Source organism: Argopecten irradians, chromosome 4 (genome assembly GCF_041381155.1).
Source record: "Argopecten irradians isolate NY chromosome 4, Ai_NY, whole genome shotgun sequence".
Lineage (NCBI taxonomy): Eukaryota > Metazoa > Mollusca > Bivalvia > Pectinida > Pectinidae > Argopecten > Argopecten irradians.
This window is the reverse complement of record NC_091137.1, coordinates 25,652,798-25,676,504: the sequence shown is the minus strand read 5'-3', so window position 1 is coordinate 25,676,504 and position 23,707 is coordinate 25,652,798. Positions and strand designations below refer to the sequence as shown.

General features: G+C 35.2%; 1 protein-coding gene across 1 annotated transcript; it reads left to right on the top strand.

The window, feature by feature from the left end:
- The first annotated feature begins 36 nt into the window (after positions 1 to 36).
- LOC138321100 (tyrosinase-like protein 1) lies at positions 37 to 14,708 on the top strand. The gene is made up of 4 exons (XM_069264518.1): positions 37 to 2,174; positions 9,400 to 9,762; positions 10,606 to 10,727; positions 10,996 to 14,708. The coding sequence occupies exons 1-4, from the start codon at positions 2,160 to 2,162 to the stop codon at positions 12,317 to 12,319; spliced, it is 1,824 nt and encodes a 607-aa protein (XP_069120619.1). The 5' UTR covers positions 37 to 2,159; the 3' UTR covers positions 12,320 to 14,708.
- The last annotated feature ends 8,999 nt before the right edge of the window (positions 14,709 to 23,707 follow it).

Here is a 23,707-nt window from a genome sequence, read left to right as displayed (position 1 = left end):
GATGTATCCTGTTCTAAACGCAAACGCACTACATACTTGTAGACGGAAGCGTACCTACGATTCGTCTCAAAAGTATAACATACCCAAATGTGCTGTGCATTGTAAGCATTCCTCCTGTAATAAAATTAAGCGAAAAACTACAATATCACATGTTTTGTAAAATAGCAAGTATCCTGTAAACCAATAATATTACAGTTCTCCACTTATTTTATTACAAGCACGCGACTTAATTTTGATATACCCCGAGTACGCGTCCATCTGCGTGTGCAGTACGTCTACATTCAGAAGTGTAAGTGTCCATACTAACATCTCTTGTTTACTATGTCCAAGTGTCAAAAGCGCTGATAATATCCAGCCAGAAATATGTCTACAAACATTTCAGAACAGTATCCAATCTGAATTCTTTCACACACACAAAAAAGAAAACCATCCAAAGGAATCCGAACATTTAGGTAGGCTGTACTTACGCTAAATCCCAAAGTTTAAACGCATTCAATCGCAACCTAATATATTTTTCTTCTATTTCAATAAGGTCAATAGTATATTTCATAAAGTCATTCTTCAGTGTTTTTTTAAACTGATCGATATTGTGTCAGAAATTTGTTGTTCAAACAATGTGGACATTTTAACCTCCCAAATTAAAACGAATAAAATGGTGTTCACTGGAGCTTGAGTGCGTTATCCAGACCAAAATGAGTATTTAACATGAGTAATTACGTACATATATAACAGAGATGGAAATGCATTTTCTGATCTTCCCGATCTTCCAAATAAAACGGATATAAAGAAATATGTATTTCAATTAATATGGACTTTCAAACACATTCAAACATGTTTATTGGTAGATTTTTTTTCGTAGTTTTTAAAGGAAACATGAATTTTCTTACTACAGCTATTTTTGAATTTATCTTATTTTGTACATTTAAGTACATTTACATGAAAGTAAAGTATATACTGAATCGATCAGATTTACAAAGGAGTTTTCATTGCAACCTACAATTATAATAGTTAGGTAGATGTGAGTTAGACTACGATTATCAAACACTGACATTCATTATTTATTTAGCCTTATTTAGTTATAAAATAACAATCACATAACTGGCCCCTTCGGTCATGTCATGAATATGGTAAACCACGTGTGTAATAACACTGTTTTGACGCCACAGGTAATAATAACGTCACTTGAATGGCTCGATAGCTAGACCGAAAATCAAATTCTGACATTGCCACGCTTATATTACTGTAAAAACGAGATTGCGAGTGTATACTTAGAAGCTTACGCTCGAAAACACGTAACATGAAATTTATTAAACTCTTTTAATAATTTGATATGTCATGCACTCGCCTTAATGTTCATTTCATATCAAACCATTCCACTCGATTAACAATAATTGGTAGACACTCATGTAATATCATCTTTATACATGGATGATGTAGTTGGCAATTTGATCAATGAACTGTTTTCTTGACTCTAAATGTGCAAAAAAAATCCGAGTTCCCGTTGAGATACTTATCCTCTGTTATTAAGTTAAGATATGCATCATTGAAATAACAAGAAAGTTAATCCAGTTGTAATTTTGTCCCCGTTTGGCTATACTAGGATTGCACTTTACTTTAAAAGATCAAAACGTTAAGATTATAACAGAATAAATGCCCAATAAATCAAAGTATATGGTAACAAATAAATGGAATTTGGAATAGAATTAAATTCCTTTTTTATAGAATTTGCTAAATACCTGAAATTAGTACTAAAATCTGCTGACCCTACCCTGTTGATCGCTGTCGGACACTGTAAATGAATACCGAGGATGTCTCAGAGTATTGTAGCATACATGTATATAGCACTAATGGCTATTACAATATGAAAACCAAGTGGTCCTTTACCGAACAAATTGTCTATATTTACATGTGCCCGATATGCACTATATGCAGTATTGAATTAATTGTGATTCCATTAATGTTATATATACCCGTACAATAACAATCGCCGGAGGCAATTTCTGGCAATTAATGAGCTCTATTCATTGACATCATAATAGACTGGACACGGGAGTGACTTCAACGATTATTAAGAAAACTTTTCTAGGAACAAATTCTAAGTTTGAAGAATTTCTAGTTATACATATATAGTACTGTACTATGGCGTGAGAAAAATCAGAATGATGCTCCTTAAGGTAAGGATTTTAGCTTGGATGTGATTTTATTTTACAGTCTAAAGTTAAAGTATGAATTAAATATAGTATACATCGCCAAATTTTAATTATACATATTTTATAGTTATTCGAACAGTTGGGAGTGTTTTTAACTGTGATAGGTTTGTTAGATATGAATACTCTAAAAACAGATATTCACGAGTACTGTCATCACTTAATTGTAAACACCATTCGCGGCAATGTTCTTTCTACAATATCTGTAATTTCTGTATTTTGGTAATATGGTTTATATAGTCACAAACATTTTGAAAACGCAGTTCGAAAAACATACCCGTAATTTCCTTTAATTTCCATTTTCTGTAAAGTTCACACGCCTACAATAGCTTCAGTAGTTTTTTGTCTATATATATATTTTTCGATGAAATTTTTCGTCATGACTCATCTCTGAAACAAACTAAAATGTCTTTCTGAAATGAAACTATTAAAACTTGATAAAGTTGATTTTCGTTTGGCAGATCCACTTCTAGCGGATCTACTTTAGTCGTTGTGTTCGTATTTGTAAGAAAGATCAGTGGTAGTTATTATTTTCAATCTATTTTGTATAATTATCGGTTTATGTAGTATTTCCATTCAATACAAATACAATCAATAGACTCTCAAACACATACACACGTACTGGACAAAACCTCCTATATTAAACGCATGCCTACAAAAGACATACTAGATGTATTATATAAATAGAATCATACCAAATGCATTCGGATATATCCATTCCACACTTCACATTTTCAATCTATTTTCATGTGATGATGGCGGCAATTTTGTTCGAAAAAAGTACGACAAAAAACTTATTATGAAATTCAATTAAAGTGAATAGTCGGGCAAAGGAAACCAGGCTTAATGCGTTCTTTGGTCTTCCAAAAGTCATTGCATACCATAATGATGGTCAAGTTCTGCTTACGGTGTCCAGTTTTGACCATTGAAATTTTGGGGAAGCCCCGTGTAAATTTAGCACAGTTCTAAATATAAATTCGCCAAACTCTTTGAAAACGAGGCTGCGTGGAAATGTCAACATGGACATGTGTTTCTCAGTCGTGTCGGTTTCGTTTCGTGTGATAAACCACTAATGCGGTATGTAAATTGTTGTTTTGAGATGATACATTTGATGCAAATGAAGTATTCTTACATTAATGACAATGCTTTGTAATCAGTTTTCGATAAAAGCATTTTTATACATGGAAATCGACACAAATATTCGGCCGATGCAGAGATGGGGCCCAGACAAGGGGCAATTATTGCAGCATCGCATTCGTCGTATTTTACATCAACCGAATTATGAAGGTTAAAAACAAATAATCGTAACATAATTTCCCATTTAAAACCACACGAAAACGTTCCATACAACGTCCATGCATGTAGCTGTCAAAGATGTGAAAATAAATTAGCTCATACGTAGATATTTTACAAGTACAATATATGTGTTCAATTATTCGTGTAGTTTTTTGCAGAGATTTATTAAATTATCTATGTCTCTGGGTTTTTTTGTAAACAATATTTGAGTTCTGGAGAGAGATGACATGAATGTCCAGCTGGAAGGAAAGAACTTTTATGATGTATATGTATTGTACAATGTATATATGTAAACGTACATTCCATGTAGCTGCTATAGAATTACAACTAGGGAATCTCTCAAACATTGATAATATTTAATTCTTCACATTCATGTAGACCTATGCTGTGAGAATTAACACATCATATATATTTCCAGAAAACATATAGGCCTACATGTATGTTACTTTCCTTTTCTGTTGTTTCCTGTTCTTTTTTGTGCTCTGGAGAAAAAGATGATTGAGTTGGAAGAAAAGTAATTAATTAAGAGAAATGTGTACCACAGTACTTTGTCTGTAGCCGAGGGGTTCTATACTGTTTTAATAGTCCAGTAATTAATAATTAAATTGAAAATTTCAAAATTAAGATGAAATTGTAAATTCCATTTTTGAATGAAGTGGTTCCCCTCCTTTGAGAGTACACAGTGTGTATACCCTTTTTGGTTTTTAGGAATAATACCTGAATAGGAACCTGAAATAACATGATAATCAATCAGGTATGTGTGTGTTGGGGGTGTGGGGGGCTAAAAGACAGAAGAATCATGAGGTTGGGAAGTTGTAACTTGGGTGGGGGGTGAAATATAGAAGAAATAGCTACAGATAACTGGAAGTGGAAGGGTGCTTTATCATTGATCTGGTCATTGCATATTTGGGGTTTACATGGCTTTTTTTGGTTATTTAGTCTCATTGATTTTGGAGCAACTTTGAATCCATATGGTAGTGTATATCTTTCTTTTTTCCATGTGTAGCTATTTCTTCTGTATTTCACCCCCCGCCCAAGCTACAACTTCCCAATAGGTACCACTTTTTTGTTTAGAACTCAAATCAAAGACAGATGTACATAGTATTACATACTACATTTTAGTCTATGTGTCTGTAATCACGGTTACTATAGTATTAATACATAAATGATCTATGTACAAGTTACACATAGACAACAAATGTGAAATTTGGTTCAGACAAAAAGATTTGTAACATTTCAGATAACTTGCTAGCTATATATATATAGTTTTATGGTTTTATTTATATGTTGAGTCTACTCTCTTGTAAAGTAGAATTTAGAAATCCTAAGACAATGGTATCTATATTGCTATATGTAAAAAAAAAATCCCTTATATTTTAAAAGTAATTGAAAAGCTACGTGTCTCACAAGCCCTGACAAACAAATGGGCAGGCATATGGATGCAAGAATTATAATCACTGGATCTAGAGGACTAATATAAACAAATATTTCTACAAAGTTAAACAATGAAAAAGTATTGCATCATAATTTTATTTAATGATTACAGTTGAAAGGAACATTTAATAAATTAATACTGTTTAAATGTTCTGTTCATGATCTTCTAGGTCCATATTGGTAAAGTTTACTTTCAAGAGCACTCAAATCAACATTCTTCAGTCTTCATATGATGCTAATTGTATGTATATGTATTCATACACTTGTATACAGGTCCAAGGGATGAACTTTCTGTATTCATGTCACTATGCATGCATGGTGCCTGAAAAAAAAGAACCAACAATTTTTTATATCTGTTGAATATGACAAAAATTGAAATGATCAATTTCAAATATATATAAATGAATAAATGTAGGTTCATTCTACAGGTTTTTTTTTTATTTAAGAGAAAACATTTTATAAGTTGTGAATGTGTCACTGATGCATTTAATAGAATCAAATACTGTTTCAAAAAAGATACAAAATTCATTATCTATAGTTCCAACAAAAATTCAGAATAATTATAAATGATACATGGCTGCAGTACATTTCAACTCTGTAAAGTTTGTCATATACACATGAACCAGGTACAGTTGTAATAAATATACAAACACTATTTATTATTATGACCAGAAATAATACTGTATGTGTCCTCCAAATATATCTAAAGAACAAGCTAAAACCTACATGTACATATGTATATGTGTATATCAGAACATATACAATACAATTTTACCAATTAACCTACAATGTAAATCCTACATACAATCACAGGTGTTCGTTTCTAATATAAGTATAAGTATAATACTGGGTCAAGGTCTATAACTCGGCCGGCCATATAACACTACCCAATTTCAGAAAAAGTATGATTATTATCCAACCGTATAGGATATAATAATAGAAATACTCTCAATCGACAGCCAGATAATTTATCTTTAATTTGGTATATGATACAATATATACCATGCCGTATAAATGTCACTAGGTATCCAGAAACATCGGAAAACAGCCAGATTTCAACTGGTCGGACACTGTGGTGTCCTCCGATAAACACGCTAGGGCTCTAATGGGTAGTTCAAAAACCACTGCATGTCAACACTTCAGCTTCATAGGAATTAAAGTTTGGTAAAAAACAAACTTACCGGTATGTTAGTGTTTATCTATGTACCATCCATTTGCGCAATACAGCCTTTTGAAATTTCCGATTGAAAAAATGTGTGTCTCTAGCCGTCATGTTGATATGTGTGTAGTACATTTGTTTTCTCGGCGTTGATTGGTCAATTAATTTTCGAGAGCCAATCAACGCCGACAAAACAAATCTACTGCACACATACTTACATGGCGGCTAGAGACATAATTTTTTTCAATCGGAAATTTCAAAGGGCTACGTTAGGCAAATGGATGGTATTTATCCAGGGATTTACTAACCGGTAAGTTTGTTTTCTACCAAACTTTCATTCTTATGACGCTGAAGTGTTGACATGCAGTGGTTTTTGAGCTACCCATTAGAGCCCTGGCGTGTTCATCGGAGGACACCACAGTGTCCGACCAGTTGAAATCTGGCTGTTTTCCGATGTTTTTGGATACCTAGTGACATTTATACGGCATGATATATATTGTATCATATACCAAAATAAAGATAAATTATCTGGCTGTCGATTGAGAGTATTCCTATTATTATATCCTATACGGTTGGTTAATAATCATACTTTTTCTGAAATTGGGTAGTGTTATATGGCCGGCCGAGTTATAGACCTTGACCCAGTATTATACTTATACTTATATTAGAAACGAACACCTGTGTACAATGTATGTGTATAACACTACCAGAACATATACAGAACAATAATTTACAAATTAAAAATCTATAAATATATATATCAGAACTGTATGAATTGACCGGTAGCATAATATTATAGATTAATTGAAACAAATCTTAGCTTGATAATGCACTAGCGGTTACATTCTAACTGTACATGCATTACAACGGTACATTTTATAAATATACACCTGGCATTCATTACCCCTAAAGAGGCCCCACGAAAGAATCTCTATTTACCCCCAGGGTTACGTTTTACGCCATTGGGGAACAGGTATGAAACATTTAATACAGGTATACTTTTTTTACCTGTAATTTTACAAATAGTCACAATTCTATTTAATTGTTAGCATACCTATTCTGCATTTTATTCCCATTTTAAATGTTTTCATATTTTATCACTCTATCTTAAAATGTTAAATGTAATAAAACATTAATTAATAAGATATAATTACTTAAAATTAAAACATTTTATATATATATACAACACATTACTTATACTTTAAGCACTACAGTTAAACATTAATAAGAGATAACTAATTAAAATCAAAACATATATTTTTGACTTTAAACTTGACTTTAAACATATTTTATTGTCATACAACTTAAGAAGCCTTCTCCAATCTTATGAAATATTTACAGGTAATGACATTCATACAATAGATATAAATAATAATTGAATTCATCAAAGTATATAATAACAAGATATATACTATATATCATAAAATTATGTAATGTTCAAAATCTTCTGCTGGACTTTACGAATGATTGCACAAGTTCAAATACATGACAATTTACTTCAAAAGCCAAGTTTTCATTTCCGTAAAGTAAGGGTAAGGTTGGGTAAGGCGGCTGTCGATGTTTCGGTACCGTTTGGCTCTGGGTCTGGTTTGTCCTCCGGCTGCATGTTTTGGAGCACACGGATGATGCTATAGATATTTGGGTGGGAGTGTTCAACCTTCTTCTGGAGTTTTTTGTGCCATCCTCGGTGTTACATAGGTCTATGAGGTTGCTGGATGTCGCAAAGGCTATGATGAGGGAATGGTCGCCATTGTCAAGTAGAAGGAATTCCTCTCCAGCAGTCGTCTGTGTTCACTTTCCCTAGAGATTGATGTCCTGGATGGTCTTTGGTAGTTGAGGAGTCTGGGTGCGTGTGGCGTTGTAGAGTAACGTCTTGCTAGATTGAAATGTTGGTAGGTGTTGGACAGTGGAGAGTGTGTACAGATGTTCTCCATAATCTCCAGGGGCGTGATCTTGGCGTGGTACTGAGGATGGTTGTGGGGGTGGTGGCCATTTCCTGTAGGGATGTTGTTGCGGGTACTCAATGTGGAGGGGCAGTCGGGTATACGTATGGTGCATCTCCCGTAGGTGCGTTCTCCTCTGTTGTTCTTCACACAGTAGATGTAGCCATTATAAGCAATGTTCTGTCTTCCAAATTTATTTCTAAGAAATTTCACCTGAATCTGTGCGTTTGCCATGTTGTTGGTTGATGGGGAACTGTGATAGTCAAACCTCTCTGATGTCCTGATATACTTATAACATACAGCTTGGATGCTGGTCTGAACACTTTTAATCTTATTATCAAAATCTTAGATGTATTCACTTTTCATCCATTTTATGCCTTGATAATTAAAAAAGTCAGCTTATGTGACCATTTACAAAGACCTACATATACTGTATGCTAATTATTTAATTACTGATTCTTCACTAAAAAAAAAATCAAAACTATAAGACATCTCATATATATTATAACTGCACAGTCTTCTATAGATTTAGCTGATGAAAATGGTATATGATATGTAAAGATTGTATAAATAATGATGAAATTAGATAACTTTAAACATTGTGTAAAAACCAGGTAATGTGGAAGAACACAGGTAAAATCCAGGTAATGTGGGAGAACACAGGTAAAATCCAGGTAAGGGATATGTGAAGCAGACTATAACTGCTGTCACAACATAACTGCCCCTATGTTATTATAAAAAAGTGGGAGAAACAAGAACACACCGAAACATGTGACCATATGTGACCACTCATTCATGCTAGGGACTATTTACATAATGATCAAAATACGAAGACTCACTCACTATCAGCTGAGCAGGGAGTACCGGGTAGTAGGCCTAGGTACGTACAGTAGCGGTCCGGAGCCGCGTGCTCGTTTGAACTGTTCTCTTCACTATAACAAGTTGTATTAACACTCTCCATGCGTCGTAATGTTTACCGAGTCATTTGTTAGGATTGTCGCAGCTCTATTGCCTTTCCTTTCGCATTTTAGGTGAGTCAGTTCGACTCAGTTGGTTGTTTAGGCGGAAACCTTATGGTTCAAAACTACGGTAGCCATGTTTTGTTTACTACGGAGAGTGGTGGATGTTGCGCATGCGTTAAGATTGAACTGCACTGATAGCCGGTCGGGAGGACGCATTAGGATTCCCATAATAAATATTAATTTTTTCGCATACAGAGCGATTTTGATGGGAGATTTTATTTTTCTATTTCATAAGAAATTATACTGGATATATTAACACCATTTTACCGATTTTAGCCCTTCTTTGCCCGACTATTCGCTTTAATGTAAATGTTAAATTTGATATCACGAAATTACAGATGTGTGTCCTGTTCCTGGGCACACTGCCTTCTGTTACACCCATCAACGAACTACCGTTTCCAGAAGATCTCCATGACTGTTTCGTCAAACATATGAACAGTTCGGACATTGACATGGCTGATGAACTGATAAGCACATACTGCATCGATCAGTTCCTGTGGGTTTCCGGTCGAACTAGCTGGGAGGAACCACGTGACAAAGTCTCGTTTCAAATCATACAGAGGCTTTTAACAAGGGGAGCTGAGGAACACAGGAGAAGAAAACGATCCGCGGAATCTCTACTGGTTCGGAAAGAATATCGGATGTTGTCTAGTATAGAGCTCAAGAAATTTCACAATGCGATGAAAAAGTTAAAGGAAATAGTAAGTATAAAAATGAGATAATTGAAATGGGCCACTAAGATGTAGTAAACTGTAGAAGGTAGTAGCGTAGGCAGCCCCACTTTCCTAATATATTTCATTGGTTCGTTCACTAACTCCCTAACAAGGTAAAGTACTCTTCATGTGGCACAAAAATGGAGACGGAATAAGATTTGTTTCCGAATCAAATTATTGTGTTAAAGATGCTCCACCGCTAACAAATGGTATTTTTTCACTATCAAAAACAGAAGCAGACGATTTAGTATTTTCATTCTGTTACAAAAGTTACTACTTTACACCATTACCGCCATTGAAAAGTTTGAGCTTCTAGTTTTACTTCAAGTTAAAAATATGAAAAATAATTAATTGCATCCCGAAAAAATTCCGTGGCACTATATTCTATATGAAATGAAGTACTGATTGCGCATACACCAAAGGCGAAACAAATTATTTTATATTATTTTGTGTTAATTAGGCATATATATACACGATTAAACACAAATTATTGTTCGAATGATGAATATCATTTATGTTCTGTCGGCGGTGGAGCATCTTTAATAAACTGTATGTAACATCTTTGTATTTCTAACGACTTCATGAAATAAAACAATATAGTAAATTGATAAGTAATTAGAGCAAAAGAAAAGAAATGTCATACATCACACCATACGGAAGACTTATCACAGTCTATCCTGCAAAGGGAATATAATTTTTCTTACAATGACGCCGCCGTAACAGGATTTCCAATCATGCCAGGTTTTTTTCTTTCTTGACAGTGTGTTAGGGTGATCATTTGTACCACAAAGGTCGACCGAACTACATCGTCACTTGTGTTTATATTCGCAGATTCCGAATACACGTACAAGTGTGTATGATACATTGGCCAATATACATAGAGGCAGTGAGGTAATGCATGCAGCACATAAAGGGGCTAACTTCCTGGGATGGCACCGGGTATATATTTACCTGTAAGTACATATTATATATACAAAACATAAAAAGTATATACTGATTATCACACAACATAGTATTAATATCAAACACTCATTCCCTATCAAAAGTAAAAACTATCGGTTAATTAAGCCGACATTTACTTTTATACAATATGGGAAACAGGTACAATTTTAACGTCCTGTCTGTGGGACAAATACTGGTCAGATAACATATCAGAAACCACGACCTCAGAGAAATATACATGTAATAAGGTAAGACCAGCAGTGTGTCTTTGTATTACAGGTTCGAGCAAGCATTACGGGATGTAGATGATAGTGTCACCCTTCCATACTGGGATTGGACTTTAGACCAAGCGATGAACGATCCAACCCAGTCCGTTATATTTTCATTTCGATTTGCAGGGAATGGGTACGGACGTGTTTACAATGGGATGGCAAAAGGTTGGGGAACAAGGAGAAATATTGGCGAAAGGGGTAGTTTAATGAATAAAGAATCCTTAAACAGAATCCTCTCCCGCCGTCGTACGCAAGCTATTTTAGAACCTAGAGCTTCTAACCAGTACAACTTAGAACTACGTCACAACTCGGCCCATTCATGGGTAGGAGGAGATGTAGGTTTTATGAACACGGCGAGTAGAGACCCACTGTTCTTTCTAATACACTGCTTCGTTGACTACATCTGGTGGCGCTTCCAACAGCAACAGATCAATCGTAACATCGACCCTTCGTCTGACTACCCGAGTAATTACGGTCCATATGCACATCGTCCGAACGCAAGGATGGAAGGAATATCAGGATACCGTAACAGTGACGGATACTCTAACCACTGGACCAGAGATATCTACACTTACCAAATGTCTCCGGAGTGCCCAGACTGTGGCGGGTCTTCGTGGCTGACATGTGTAAGAGGCGAATGCGTTTCAAAAGCTAGAAAACGCGAAAGGGAGTCCCATCATGCTCTTTCTTCTGGATTGAAAAAACAAACCAATGTTTTCGACGCAGAGCATCAACGAAAGAGTCAACAGGCAGGTGGTTTTAAGAATTTAGATACATCGAAAGGGAGAAAACCCTCCATCCAAAATTCTTTCGAAATAAATGGTGACGTAAGCTCCGATCTTTGGGCATTTCTACCAGTGAAGGTGACAAACTCAGATGCTCTGTCGGCATCCCAACCTAACTATAATACTACTGTATACCAACATTGCAAGCGTTCCCGAAATGAGACTTTAAATGTTCTCGTTCGCATAGATGGTTTGAACTACGACGGACATTTTATTGAACATGCACTGACTGACGAACGCCTATCCCTTTTATCACGTTACGCGTACGTGGCAATCAAACGCCCTAATGATCACCATGTAGATGTTATGGCTACTGCGCATGACGAATGTGGACGAATGTGTAGACCCATGTGTAAGGTTAAAGGTCACCGGGAGTTCACACCCTGTAGCGGACACATGCGCATTACACCAAATGACAACGACATGTTTGCACCCACCATAGCAGATGCAATGTTGAAAGTATGGAAGAACAATACGGATGAAAACACAACCCTATCCTCCCTGGACAAGAATATTTATCTTTCTTTTGTCTGTGACTCTACATAAGAGAACCAATGGAACTTAAATGAAAATTGATTCTTCATGAATATATTCATATTCTTGTGATCTAAACAAGAAAATAAAGTTATTGAACAATTATTGCACATCTTTCATATACATGGTTTCTATAACACAAAACTTACACCACTGTACATTTTAACTTATTTATTCATATCGCCTATAACTCGTGTTACAATACGTATCCCACAAAGCCCTCAGACACACAAATGACATATATCAGATGTAATAAATTTGTAAAATGTTGTTTTTATCCGTTTTGTGGTGAGAAAAGCACCAACAAGAAGATGAAATCGAGGTTGACCTATGTCATTCTCTACTAAAGAACACATTTTCGGTGTACTGGAAAATAACTTCCTACACTATTTTTCGAGAGAACGGTTTCTGTGTCAAACAAATGGGCGACACCTGAAGGACTGTCGCGGATGAAATGAAGAGAATAGAAAGTGGAGACAACTCTTGATATTACTCTTAAACGGGGCCAGTTTCATTAGGGTAGGAAAAACATACCAGAGTTTGAAATCATATAAGAATTTAAATTTATTTATCACCTGTGACATTGAATGAAAATCAAGGTCATGCATTTAAACAACCTTGGTAGTCCATTATATAATATATACCGACAATAAATCTTAAAGATAAAATTTTATTGATTTTTCTATAAAAACATTAAACAGGAAGGTAATTTATTGGGCATGTAACGAGCACCTGTTCCAAGGTAAAAATACAAGCCACCAACTCGAAAGCTTTAGATTTTAAATTAATCTATTTTTTCCACAGAAAAAAAATTCAGACAAATTTGCCACATGTTCCTTATTTTACCTTGCCCCTCAAGCCCCATGGGGACCAAGCCTACCATTTATAAAAAACTGGTTCTCCTCCACCTAAGGAAGCTTCAGTCCGAATTAAAACAAAATTCCTTCATTACTAAAGAATCACCTAGTGGGCCATGACCCTCTAGCCCACGGTAGACCATACCCACAGTTTAAACAAAATTGGTTCCCCGCAGACCAAATTGGAACTAAATCGCTTAATTCTTACAGAAATAGAAGGACTTCAAATATTTTGCTATATTGAGCCCCGCCCCTCAGGCACCTGGGTGATCAGACCCACCGTTTATACAGGATCGGTAACGATCCCCTTCACCCACGGAATTTCAGAAGTAGAAGGATTTTAAAGAATTTGTTAGCTCGCCTTTTCGAAGAATAGGGGGAGCTAATGTTGTCACCCCGGCGTCGGCGTCGGCGTCAGCGTTGGCGTCCCATTTCACGTTAAAGTTTTTGAGCAAGTTTCTGTTTCGTCAATTGTTTAAGCTTAAGTCGTCATAAATGTTTATGATTTTATTTTCCTAATGTGTATGGATGCTAAACATGATACATGTAATACAACCAATTTGGGGCCCTTTAAGGGTTTTTTGAGTCTGTTAATTTGTCATATTTCCATGTTAAAGTTTTTGAGCAAGTTTCTATTTTGTCAATTGTTTAAGCATAAGTCATCATAAATGTTTATGATTTTATTTTCCTAATGTGTATGAATGCTGAACGTGATAATACAACCAATTTGGGGCCCTTTAGGTGTTTTTTTTAGTCTGTTAATTTGTCATATTTCCATGTTTAAATAGTAAATACTTGAACATCAACTTCTTCTGAATAGGCGAGCTTTGCTGTTCTCCAACAGCTCTTGTTATATTTCTTCTACTTGGCCCTGCCCTACAGGCCCTTGGTGAACCGGGCCCGCTCTTAACACAAAATTGTTTCCCTTTCACCCAAGGAGGCTTCAGACCAAATTAAAACAAAATCTCTTCAAATCCTAAGAAGGAGAAGGATTTTAAAGAATTAGCTATATTTCCCCTTTTGGGCTCCGCACCTCAGGCCCCTGGGGCGCCAGGCCTACCAATTATACAAAATTGGTTTCTCTTCACCCAAGGAAGCTTCAGACCAAATTTGGTCAAAATCCTTATAGGCTACAACCTTATTACTCCATGGCTTACTATCACTGATGTACATGTAATATCCATCCCTTGACTACATCAAAAAATAAACAGTTTGCACTGACATGGACTCAATAACCATGCTTTCTAGTATTATCATTGTTAGTGTTTATGATAGTAGAACGATAGCGGCGATTCTGTTGTAAAGACAAGCGATCAAGGGAGGTAACTCGATATAAAAAAAATGGAAATCAGTTTGTGAAACATCTAAAAATGTTAAGACATGAAAGCATTGTTAAAACATTTAACGGATTTTGCCGATTATGTATTTTGTTAAAGATGGATGTTTTATGACAAGATGACCATTAAAAATTATAAGAAACGGGGAACTATTTTCTTTTGTTGTCAACGCCGCAATGCGGCGGGAAACGTGGAATAATGTCCCCACTTTTGGTGACTATTACAATCAGCTGTTCAATCGAATTTGTTGACAATGACTAGAGAAAAAAAAATATTGATATTTAAAAAAAAATATATATTCAAATGTCGCGAGAATAAATAATATTTATTTGCGAGAAAAACTGTAAATATAAGGAAGAGATTTTTATTTTGTTGAGGTTATGAGGGTATATTGAAATTTCTGTTTTTTCTTTGGTATATAACATATATAGCCTGCCCAACTAGGAAATCATTTACACTTGTGTAAACGCAGTCGGTTTCCGCGCAAGAATACACACACCGGAACACTGGCTTCCGCAAGTAGTATTAATGTGCATCAGATTTCGTGTAATATTTATGTATTTTCTTTAACTTTTTCAATATAAATAATTTGAATGTATTGAAAATCTTTAAATATATTTCAGAAGAAAAAGATAGTTTTATTGTGGAACTGTCATTGGTGTACTTTCTAAACTTGACAACATTTCCCGCAAAATTTGGGCCACCTGTTCCGGGAATCCATCAATTGACCGGCTGTTACATCAATCGTATAACGTTGAAAAAAAAAGTTTTATTTTATCGGAACATTAAATTTAAAAGAAATAGTTGGTTGAAATGTAAGTATAACGAATGTTTTTTATTTTTCATTTACTGGTATGTAAACTGCATTTGTTTGACAAATATTTCAAGCTGACTCGCTAACGCGCATCATTTAAAATATTTGTCCAACAAATGCAATTTACACACCAGTAAACAACAAAAAATAATGACCATTCCTTAAATAAATCATGGATTACTATAGACCCCATTCATTTTTTAAGCTTAGATCTTTTTAGTTAGTTCTCCATAAACATTATTTTTTTGTTTTATAGTTTTAAAAGTATTCTATTAAAATAAACAACACTTTTTAGAGATATAGAGATTACATTGTATCTATATGTCTGATGGTACGTTGTCAATCACACTCTTAAATATACATTTACTTGTTTCCAAAATTTTCCTAACACCTGCCTTGTTAACCGATTTGTTTGTGTAGTCGAACCAAGGACTTATAAATTCTTGGGTCGATCGCTACAAACAAACTCATTCCCCCAATACACGCAATCCCCAACAAATATTTGGATATCATAGCAATAATTATAAAACATTTTAAAAATTCAAGTATTTATATTATCAAATAAACAGATTTTTTCCATAAATACGACTCATTTGTGAATGGTCCACTTCTCGGTCTAATCGGTCAGAAGGAAGGCCTGATCAAAGAAAACAAAATAGCATATAAACATATTCCTCACTTTAACTCCAGTTCTCTATAAATGATCTTCTTTGATACTTCTTAATGTATCTTTCATTTTGTGTTCTTGCCCAAAAAACACCGATAACTAAATAAAATATAATAACATTATCAAAATAATAAATTAATATATCTACTAGACAAGACACATTACCATTACTCAAAAATAATGCTTCATCTGGAACGAATATTGGTGTGCAATTAAAAACAAACAAAAATGACATAAAATTTAATCTGTTTAACACAGTATTGCATTTCTAAAGTTTGCATTACTGACATTATTTTAATTATATTTAAAGACAAAAACAAAATGGTAATTATATTACATTGATATTCTTTATTATACAAATATTGACTTTTTGTAGGCTAATACGAGGAATTGTTTAACATGAGAAAGGTGACATTCCCCGAGGCCGAGGGCCGAGGACAATATCACCTTTCAAAGGTTTAACAATTCCTCGTATTAATCTACAAAAAGTCAATAATTGTTTTGTTATATGAAACGGTACAATGATACAAGTTTTGCTACTTGAACAATTTTGAAGTAAGGGCAGCGCAATGACTACTCAAACAAAAATCAAGAAAATCTTCATCCACGTATCCTCAGTAGGTACTTTTAGTTCTTTTGTTGTTCTTCTTCACAATACCCTAACTTCGAACATATAGCTACATTTAAAACGTGTTAAAACATCTTTTCTAATCTTTCCTAACAGTTGTCTGCCATGTTGGATATGGCTATTGCCCGATGATCGGCAATGATCTATTTTGATTGGTCAAAAATGTGGAAGAGACAGGGAATTCCCTGTGTCTTTTTATAGCCAGGTTACCGGATTTGCAATGTCAACCTCTGAACAGGTGTTCATCAGTCTCAGGTTGACATTGCATTTTGTCAAGACCTGTCGGAGCGGTCTAGACCAATCAGAAAACGGCAAAACTCACAGTCATATAACAATATCAAATGTCAAATTATGTAGGATAGTTTCATATATTATAATTATATTAAAGTAGGGTGTTAGAATTGGATATGGTGCCCACAGTCCATTATAGTAAAAGGCGACTAAAGGGATTTTATAGTTGTATCTTCCAAGTTATCTTTTGACACTGCTTCTAATCATCAACTTAGCTTAGTTGAGTATACCCACTTTCAATTGGGCACTTTTGATTATTTAAAGATGCTCCACCGCCGACAAATGGTATTTTTTCACTATCAAAAACAGAAGAAGACGATTTAGTATTTTTCTTCAGTTAAAAAAGTTACTTACTTTACACCATTACCAACATTGAAAAGTTTGAGCTTCTAATTTTACTTCAAGTTACAAATATGAAAAATAATTTATTGCATCCCGAAAAAAATCCGTTGCACTATATCATATATGGAAAGTACTGATTGCGCATGCACCAACGGCAAAATAAATTATTTTATATTATTTTTTGTGTTAATTAGACATATATATACACGATAATACACCGAATATTGTTCAAATAATGAATATCATTTATGCTATGTCGGCGGTGGAGCATCTTTAAGGTTGAGCAGCTGTGTATCAATGTGTTGCGTGTTTGAAATGTATGCATATTTTGAAATACTATGATATATGTTAACGTTGTGTGTGTTATGATAGGGATTCTCCTTTTCATAAAGTTATCTCTATGAAGCATGTTGTCAATGACATCAAACAGCACATTCTATCCCGTTACATTATACTGACAAACAACGAAAGACTTGGAGGCGGACATAGTGAAAGCCTTCCGCACTTCCGGGGTTTTCAAGCGAGACGGAAGAATAAAATTATGTAATACCCCAAAACATCTGAAACAGACGCCTTTTACTATTGTTCAATGGGAACAGAATATACAACCATACTGCGCTACTTCCATGGTAGTCAATCGGATATATGAATGTCGACATTAACATGTATGTACTTTCTTTATCGATTTAAACCTAAAAATGCAGCAAAGATACACGATTTCAGTCTAAACGAATGAATCCAAACTGTACTAGGATTTAAACTAGTAGAATTGTTACTTATGAGCAAAGTATGCTAAACACATACTAAAAAGCAGTTTATTTCGGAATCATATCGGTAATGCGTTCGTTAAATACGATAAAATAAATGTAGATTTGTATAGTTCCAACCGTGTGGACAAACAAAATTGTCAAATTTTCGAGGCGATCTGCCCCTTTATCAAGACAAACAAAACGAACACGATTACATAATAGATTTGTATTGAAATTTTGCAAACATTCATAGACACTTACAAGCTCGTCCAAGGCTGTGTACCCTTAATATGGCGGCGCCCAGTTCACCGACACGTTCGAGATTGCTCTGACAGAAATGGAGATTATCGATGAAGTAACGAGATGAGTATCAATATTTTCCCATGAATTCGTTATCGGAACTGTTTGGTATTATTTAGAGTGATAAAGTTTGACAACTTGAAAAGTAGTTTTTTGAGATGTGTGTTTATTGACAAGTTACAATCCAAACTGTTACTATAAATAGACTTACAGGTGAATTTCGTCCAATGCTGTAAGGACTGTATACGATCGGCGATTCGTCACGGTCTACTGAAGGTACTAAACTCTACACTGCCATTACGCATTGCCGCATGAATGAACACTATATACGCGTATGTCACCTGTGAATACCCGTGCCTTACCTGTCTGTGTACGCGAGTGAACCACATACGTAAACATGGCAGACCAGCATGATAAACTGTCTGAAGTATTAGCTGAAAGCAGGGCTACATTATACGACTGTGAGTCTGAGAATGAACCCATTACTCTTGAAACTTTGCATAAGCTGATAATAAAAATGAATAAGCTCCAAACTTGATTATTTTGACATTGCCATCAAACGTATAGATACCGTATGTGAATCAGTGTCCAAATTGTCGGGAAGAGTGACCTCCCTTGAAAATGATACCGGTCAACTAAACGTACGTTTCTCCGAATTTGACAATAATCTTAAGGGATTGAGTAACATCTTCGATGGCGTGACCGAACAATGTCAAAAAGGTGAACAAAACGCTAAACACTTACAAGAACATACAAGCAAATTAGAATCCATGGTGAAACAATTACAACAAGACGTACCTAGACAAATACAAAACTGAAAAAGAACATTTTTAGCTGATGTGACGGAGAAAAACGATGAGATTACAGAACAACTTACGGACCTGAGATGTCGATCTATGAAATACAATCTTGATCCTTTCTGGCATTAAGGATGTACTCCTCTGAGAAGTCAAAATTTTCTTGTATTAAACTTTTTTTCTCATATAGATTTTTGGTAATAGGAGTTCATGTTATAAATGAAAATGGAAGAAAAAACATGTCCGTGTGCTCGTTTTTGAGATATTGTCACTCAAAGATACCTAATTGACAAAATATTGGATTTTATGGGAATTTTGCGGTTTTGACCATAAACACATGAGATTAAAGCCATAATTTTCTATCGAGGTGTTGGATATGTATGGATGTTTGTAGAATTTATTTTCCAGTAGTCTTCTTTAAAAACATACCAGTTTTGATTAATAAGACTAATATTTTTTCTCAGAATAACAACATATGCTACCCCTACCCCTTAATTTTGAGCTAAAAAATGCACCATTTTCAGCCATTTTTGCCAAATTTAACCCTTTATAGAAAAAGTTCTGGTATTAAACTTTTGTTCATATTTTGCATATCAACAGGGAAAGGGTTGTTCTTTCTAAATCAGGCAGAAAAATGGGGGGTCCGTGTGCTTACTTTTTTGCCCCATTTGAATATTTGTTATTTTTCAGTATTTTGGAGTAAAAAATAAAAGTGCCCAAATTACCATTAAATGTCAAAATAAAGTGACAAAAGTGTATCATTTCACACACTAATGCTCAATATTTTAATTACCACGAACCCAGTAACGATTTACAGCAAAAATAAGTTCGATACAGCTAAAAATACTGGCGCAGTCATGATTTAAGTAAAAACAATTTCAGTAAAAAATGGTAAAACTGTGGCGCTATTCAAAGCGAAAAAAGACACAATTTCAAAATGGCCGCCAAATGGACCATTTCTTAAAGTCCCCGTATAAAAAAAATCTACTAAAAATAGAAATGTAATTTTTTGACAGAATTTGCAACTGGCAACTTGCTAAAGATATTGATAGATTTTATCTTAAAATCTCATAACTTCTTTGATCTATGTCGAAACGAGACTTCAACGGGACTGAAACCTCAGAAGAATACAACCTTAATGAGCAGAACTGGGAGAATACATATGACGTCATACGACAATTCCTCGACGAGCAACTCGGCATTTATGAAACCCCCCAGTTTGCTAATGTTCATAGATTCGGTAGAGAATCGAGAAGAGGTCCTAGGCCGATAATAGCGAAATTTATTTACCAAGCAGATCTAGAGCATGTCCTACAAAATGCCAGAAAGCTCCGCGAAAAGCCGTAGAGAATCAACCGACAATTTCCTGAGGAAATTGAGCAGGCGCGTCGTAGCCTTTACCCCAAACTACGCCAGCCCCGCGCAGAGGGGCACAGGGCCAATATTGTGCGCGATATCCTATATGTAGATGGACAACCCTACGACGAACAAGGCCATCAGACATCAGACAGTCGAAATCAAAGAGTGCGCATGACAGGGTGGCAGGTTGGTGTTCTAAACAGCTCCGACAAAAATGAACAAATATGCGGTCATATTGACTTTTTTTCCTGAATTTATTTCGTCGCAACGGTCAAGTACAAGGTATGTGTGAAAACAGTGTATTTTTCATCTACGAACAATATGGGGAAAAGTCAAAAAAGAAGGAGAAGTAAAAACTCAGGTGATACCCCACCGAATAAAAATCAGCTCACTACACGTGTGACCTCTAGTGACACATGTACGACACAGGTGAATACTACTAGTACTTGTACAAGCACAGGTACGCAAATGCAAACCTCACAGGTAATTACAAATGCTCATGGATCACTGTTTGGAGACATGCCTATTTCTCCTGGGTGTTCAACTTTTGACCAGAACTTTTCCCATATGTATGGTTATCACAATACGCCATCAATCACAGGTGTACCTGGTCAACCTGTCACACAGGTAAGCGCGCGCGAGACATCACGTGCATTACACCATAGTACTCCAAATGGAATGTGTGGCCCGCCACCAGTACCAGGGAACATGATACCGGGGCTCCCCGCTCCCCCACCTTTCCCGTCTCCACCCCCTCCACAGTCGGCTTTAGCGGCGGTAACTGCTTCTCCCATCCCAGTTCAAATCCCAAACATGGCTTTTCAGATGATGACGACACATATAAATATTCTAAGTGACAAAATTTCCAAAATGGATTCATTTATAGGAGAAAAATTACCAAAGCTTGACCTTTTGGAGTCCATAAACGACAAATTAGTGAATTTTGAAAAAAAAATCGAAACTATTATGTCTGAAGTGGAATTAATAAAAGAAACTGTAAAAAAAACATGATGGTGTATTGGAAAAGGAAGAAAGTCATCATTATGAAATTGAAAACAGAGTTGCTACCATTGAGCATAGAAACAGAGAACTACTGGAAGAGAATGATCAGTTGAAGGAAGACTTTCTTAAATTGAAAACGTACTCGATGAAATATAATTTGATTTTTAATGGAATTGCGTGCAATGAACAAGAAAACACCGAGCAGGTATTGAAACATTTCATCGATCAGGAACTGGGGATAGAAGATGCAGAAACCATTCCACTTCAAAACGTGCACAGGTTGAGGAGGAGAAACGACGGTAAACCTCCGGGAATCATCGCCAGGTTTGCCAAGTATTCTGATCGCGAGCGCGTGTTGAGGGCCGTACCTGAGAAACTCCGCGACAAACGACATCTCTCGGTGTTTCAGCAATTCCCCCCTGAGATAGTCCAGAGACGAACCGCGTTGACTCCACAGCTAAGGGAAGCCAAACGTAGGGGTGAAAACGCGAGACTGGTCTACGATACGCTATATATAAACAATGTCCCCCACTACGCACCTCGTCCTTACCACGAACCCCGACCCCCAGTAAATCGTGAATAGGACAGTCACTCAGACACTGCTCTTAATGGACCATCTAATGGAAAACAATTAAGCTTAATTTTCTTAAATGTGTGTGGCTTAAAATCAAAATTAATTAATCCAGACTTTTACAACTTAATTACTGAATATGATTTAATATTATGTGTTGAATCTAAAACTGACCTATTAGATGATATTAACTTACCAGAGGGATACACGTTCCATGGTAAACACAGACACAAATGTAAGAAAAAGTCAGGTGGTATTGTTTTATTATACAAAACCAGCTTGTCAAATATTTTACAATTTCATCAATCTAATTCTGAATTTGTTCAATGGGTTGAATGTCAGATAACAAACGCTGCTTCAAACATTTTAATTGGTTGTACATACATTCCCCCGGAAAATACTGTTTATTCATCAGAAAATGCTTTTACAGAAATAGAAGAAGAGCTACTTATTTATGGTAATGGAATAAATAATGTAATGTTGATTGGAGAATTCAATGCTAGAACTTCCACAACTCCTGATTATATATTACCTGATGAAAGATTATTTGATATTTTGAATGTGATGGAAAGTAATGACGATGTAGAAAATTTGTACTCTGCACATGAATTGATTGAACAGAATATTCCTTTACAAAGATATAGTGAAGACAAGGCCAGGCCAAATAGATATGGTAATCTTTTACTTGAACTCTGTAAAAGATCGTCTCTGTATATAGCTAATGGTCGAATAAGTAAAGATAAACAAGTTGGCCGAGTGACATGTAAAGGCATTAGTGTAGTAGATTATCTCATATTAAGTAGTCAAGCTTTCAGACTAGTCTCTGAATTTGAAATATGTGACTTCAATCCTTTATTTTCAGATGTTCATAACCAAATCCATTGTATTTTGAATATGGTCAAACTTAACCAATGCCGTAGTAAATGAAACTGATATGTATACTGTTGCAAATGTAAAATGGAATTCTTCTAAAAAGGACGAATTTGTAGAAGCCTTAAATCTGACTGAAAATATGAATTTGCGTGCAGTTCGAAACTCTTTAGACCAGCTGGTCGGTAATGATGAGGTTGATATTGACCAAATCAATGATGTAGTCACAGGCATTTGTCAAGTTCTTAAAGGGGCGGCCAGCAAAGTATCTGTGTCTCCGACGGTAAGACATAAACAAAAAACAAACATGAGTAAACCATGGTTTAATAAAGAATGTGGTTTAACACGAAATGCTTTTAACAAAAGTAGGATTAAATACAAGTTTAACAAAACAGTCCTTAATAAAACTGATATGAATAAAAAAGCTAGCGAGTATAGAAAACAGCTTCGAATAAGCTACAGGAAATTCCAAGAAAAGTGTTGTAAGAAACTTCGATCTCGAAATTGGGTAGTGTTATATGGCCGGCCGAGTTATAGACCTTGACCCAGTATTATACTTATACTTATATTAGAAACGAACACCTGTGTACAATGTATGTGTATAACACTACCAGAACATATACAGAACAATAATTTACAAATTAAAAATCTATAAATATATATATCAGAACTGTATGAATTGACCGGTAGCATAATATTATAGATTAATTGAAACAAATCTTAGCTTGATAATGCACTAGCGGTTACATTCTAACTGTACATGCATTACAACGGTACATTTTATAAATATACACCTGGCATTCATTACCCCTAAAG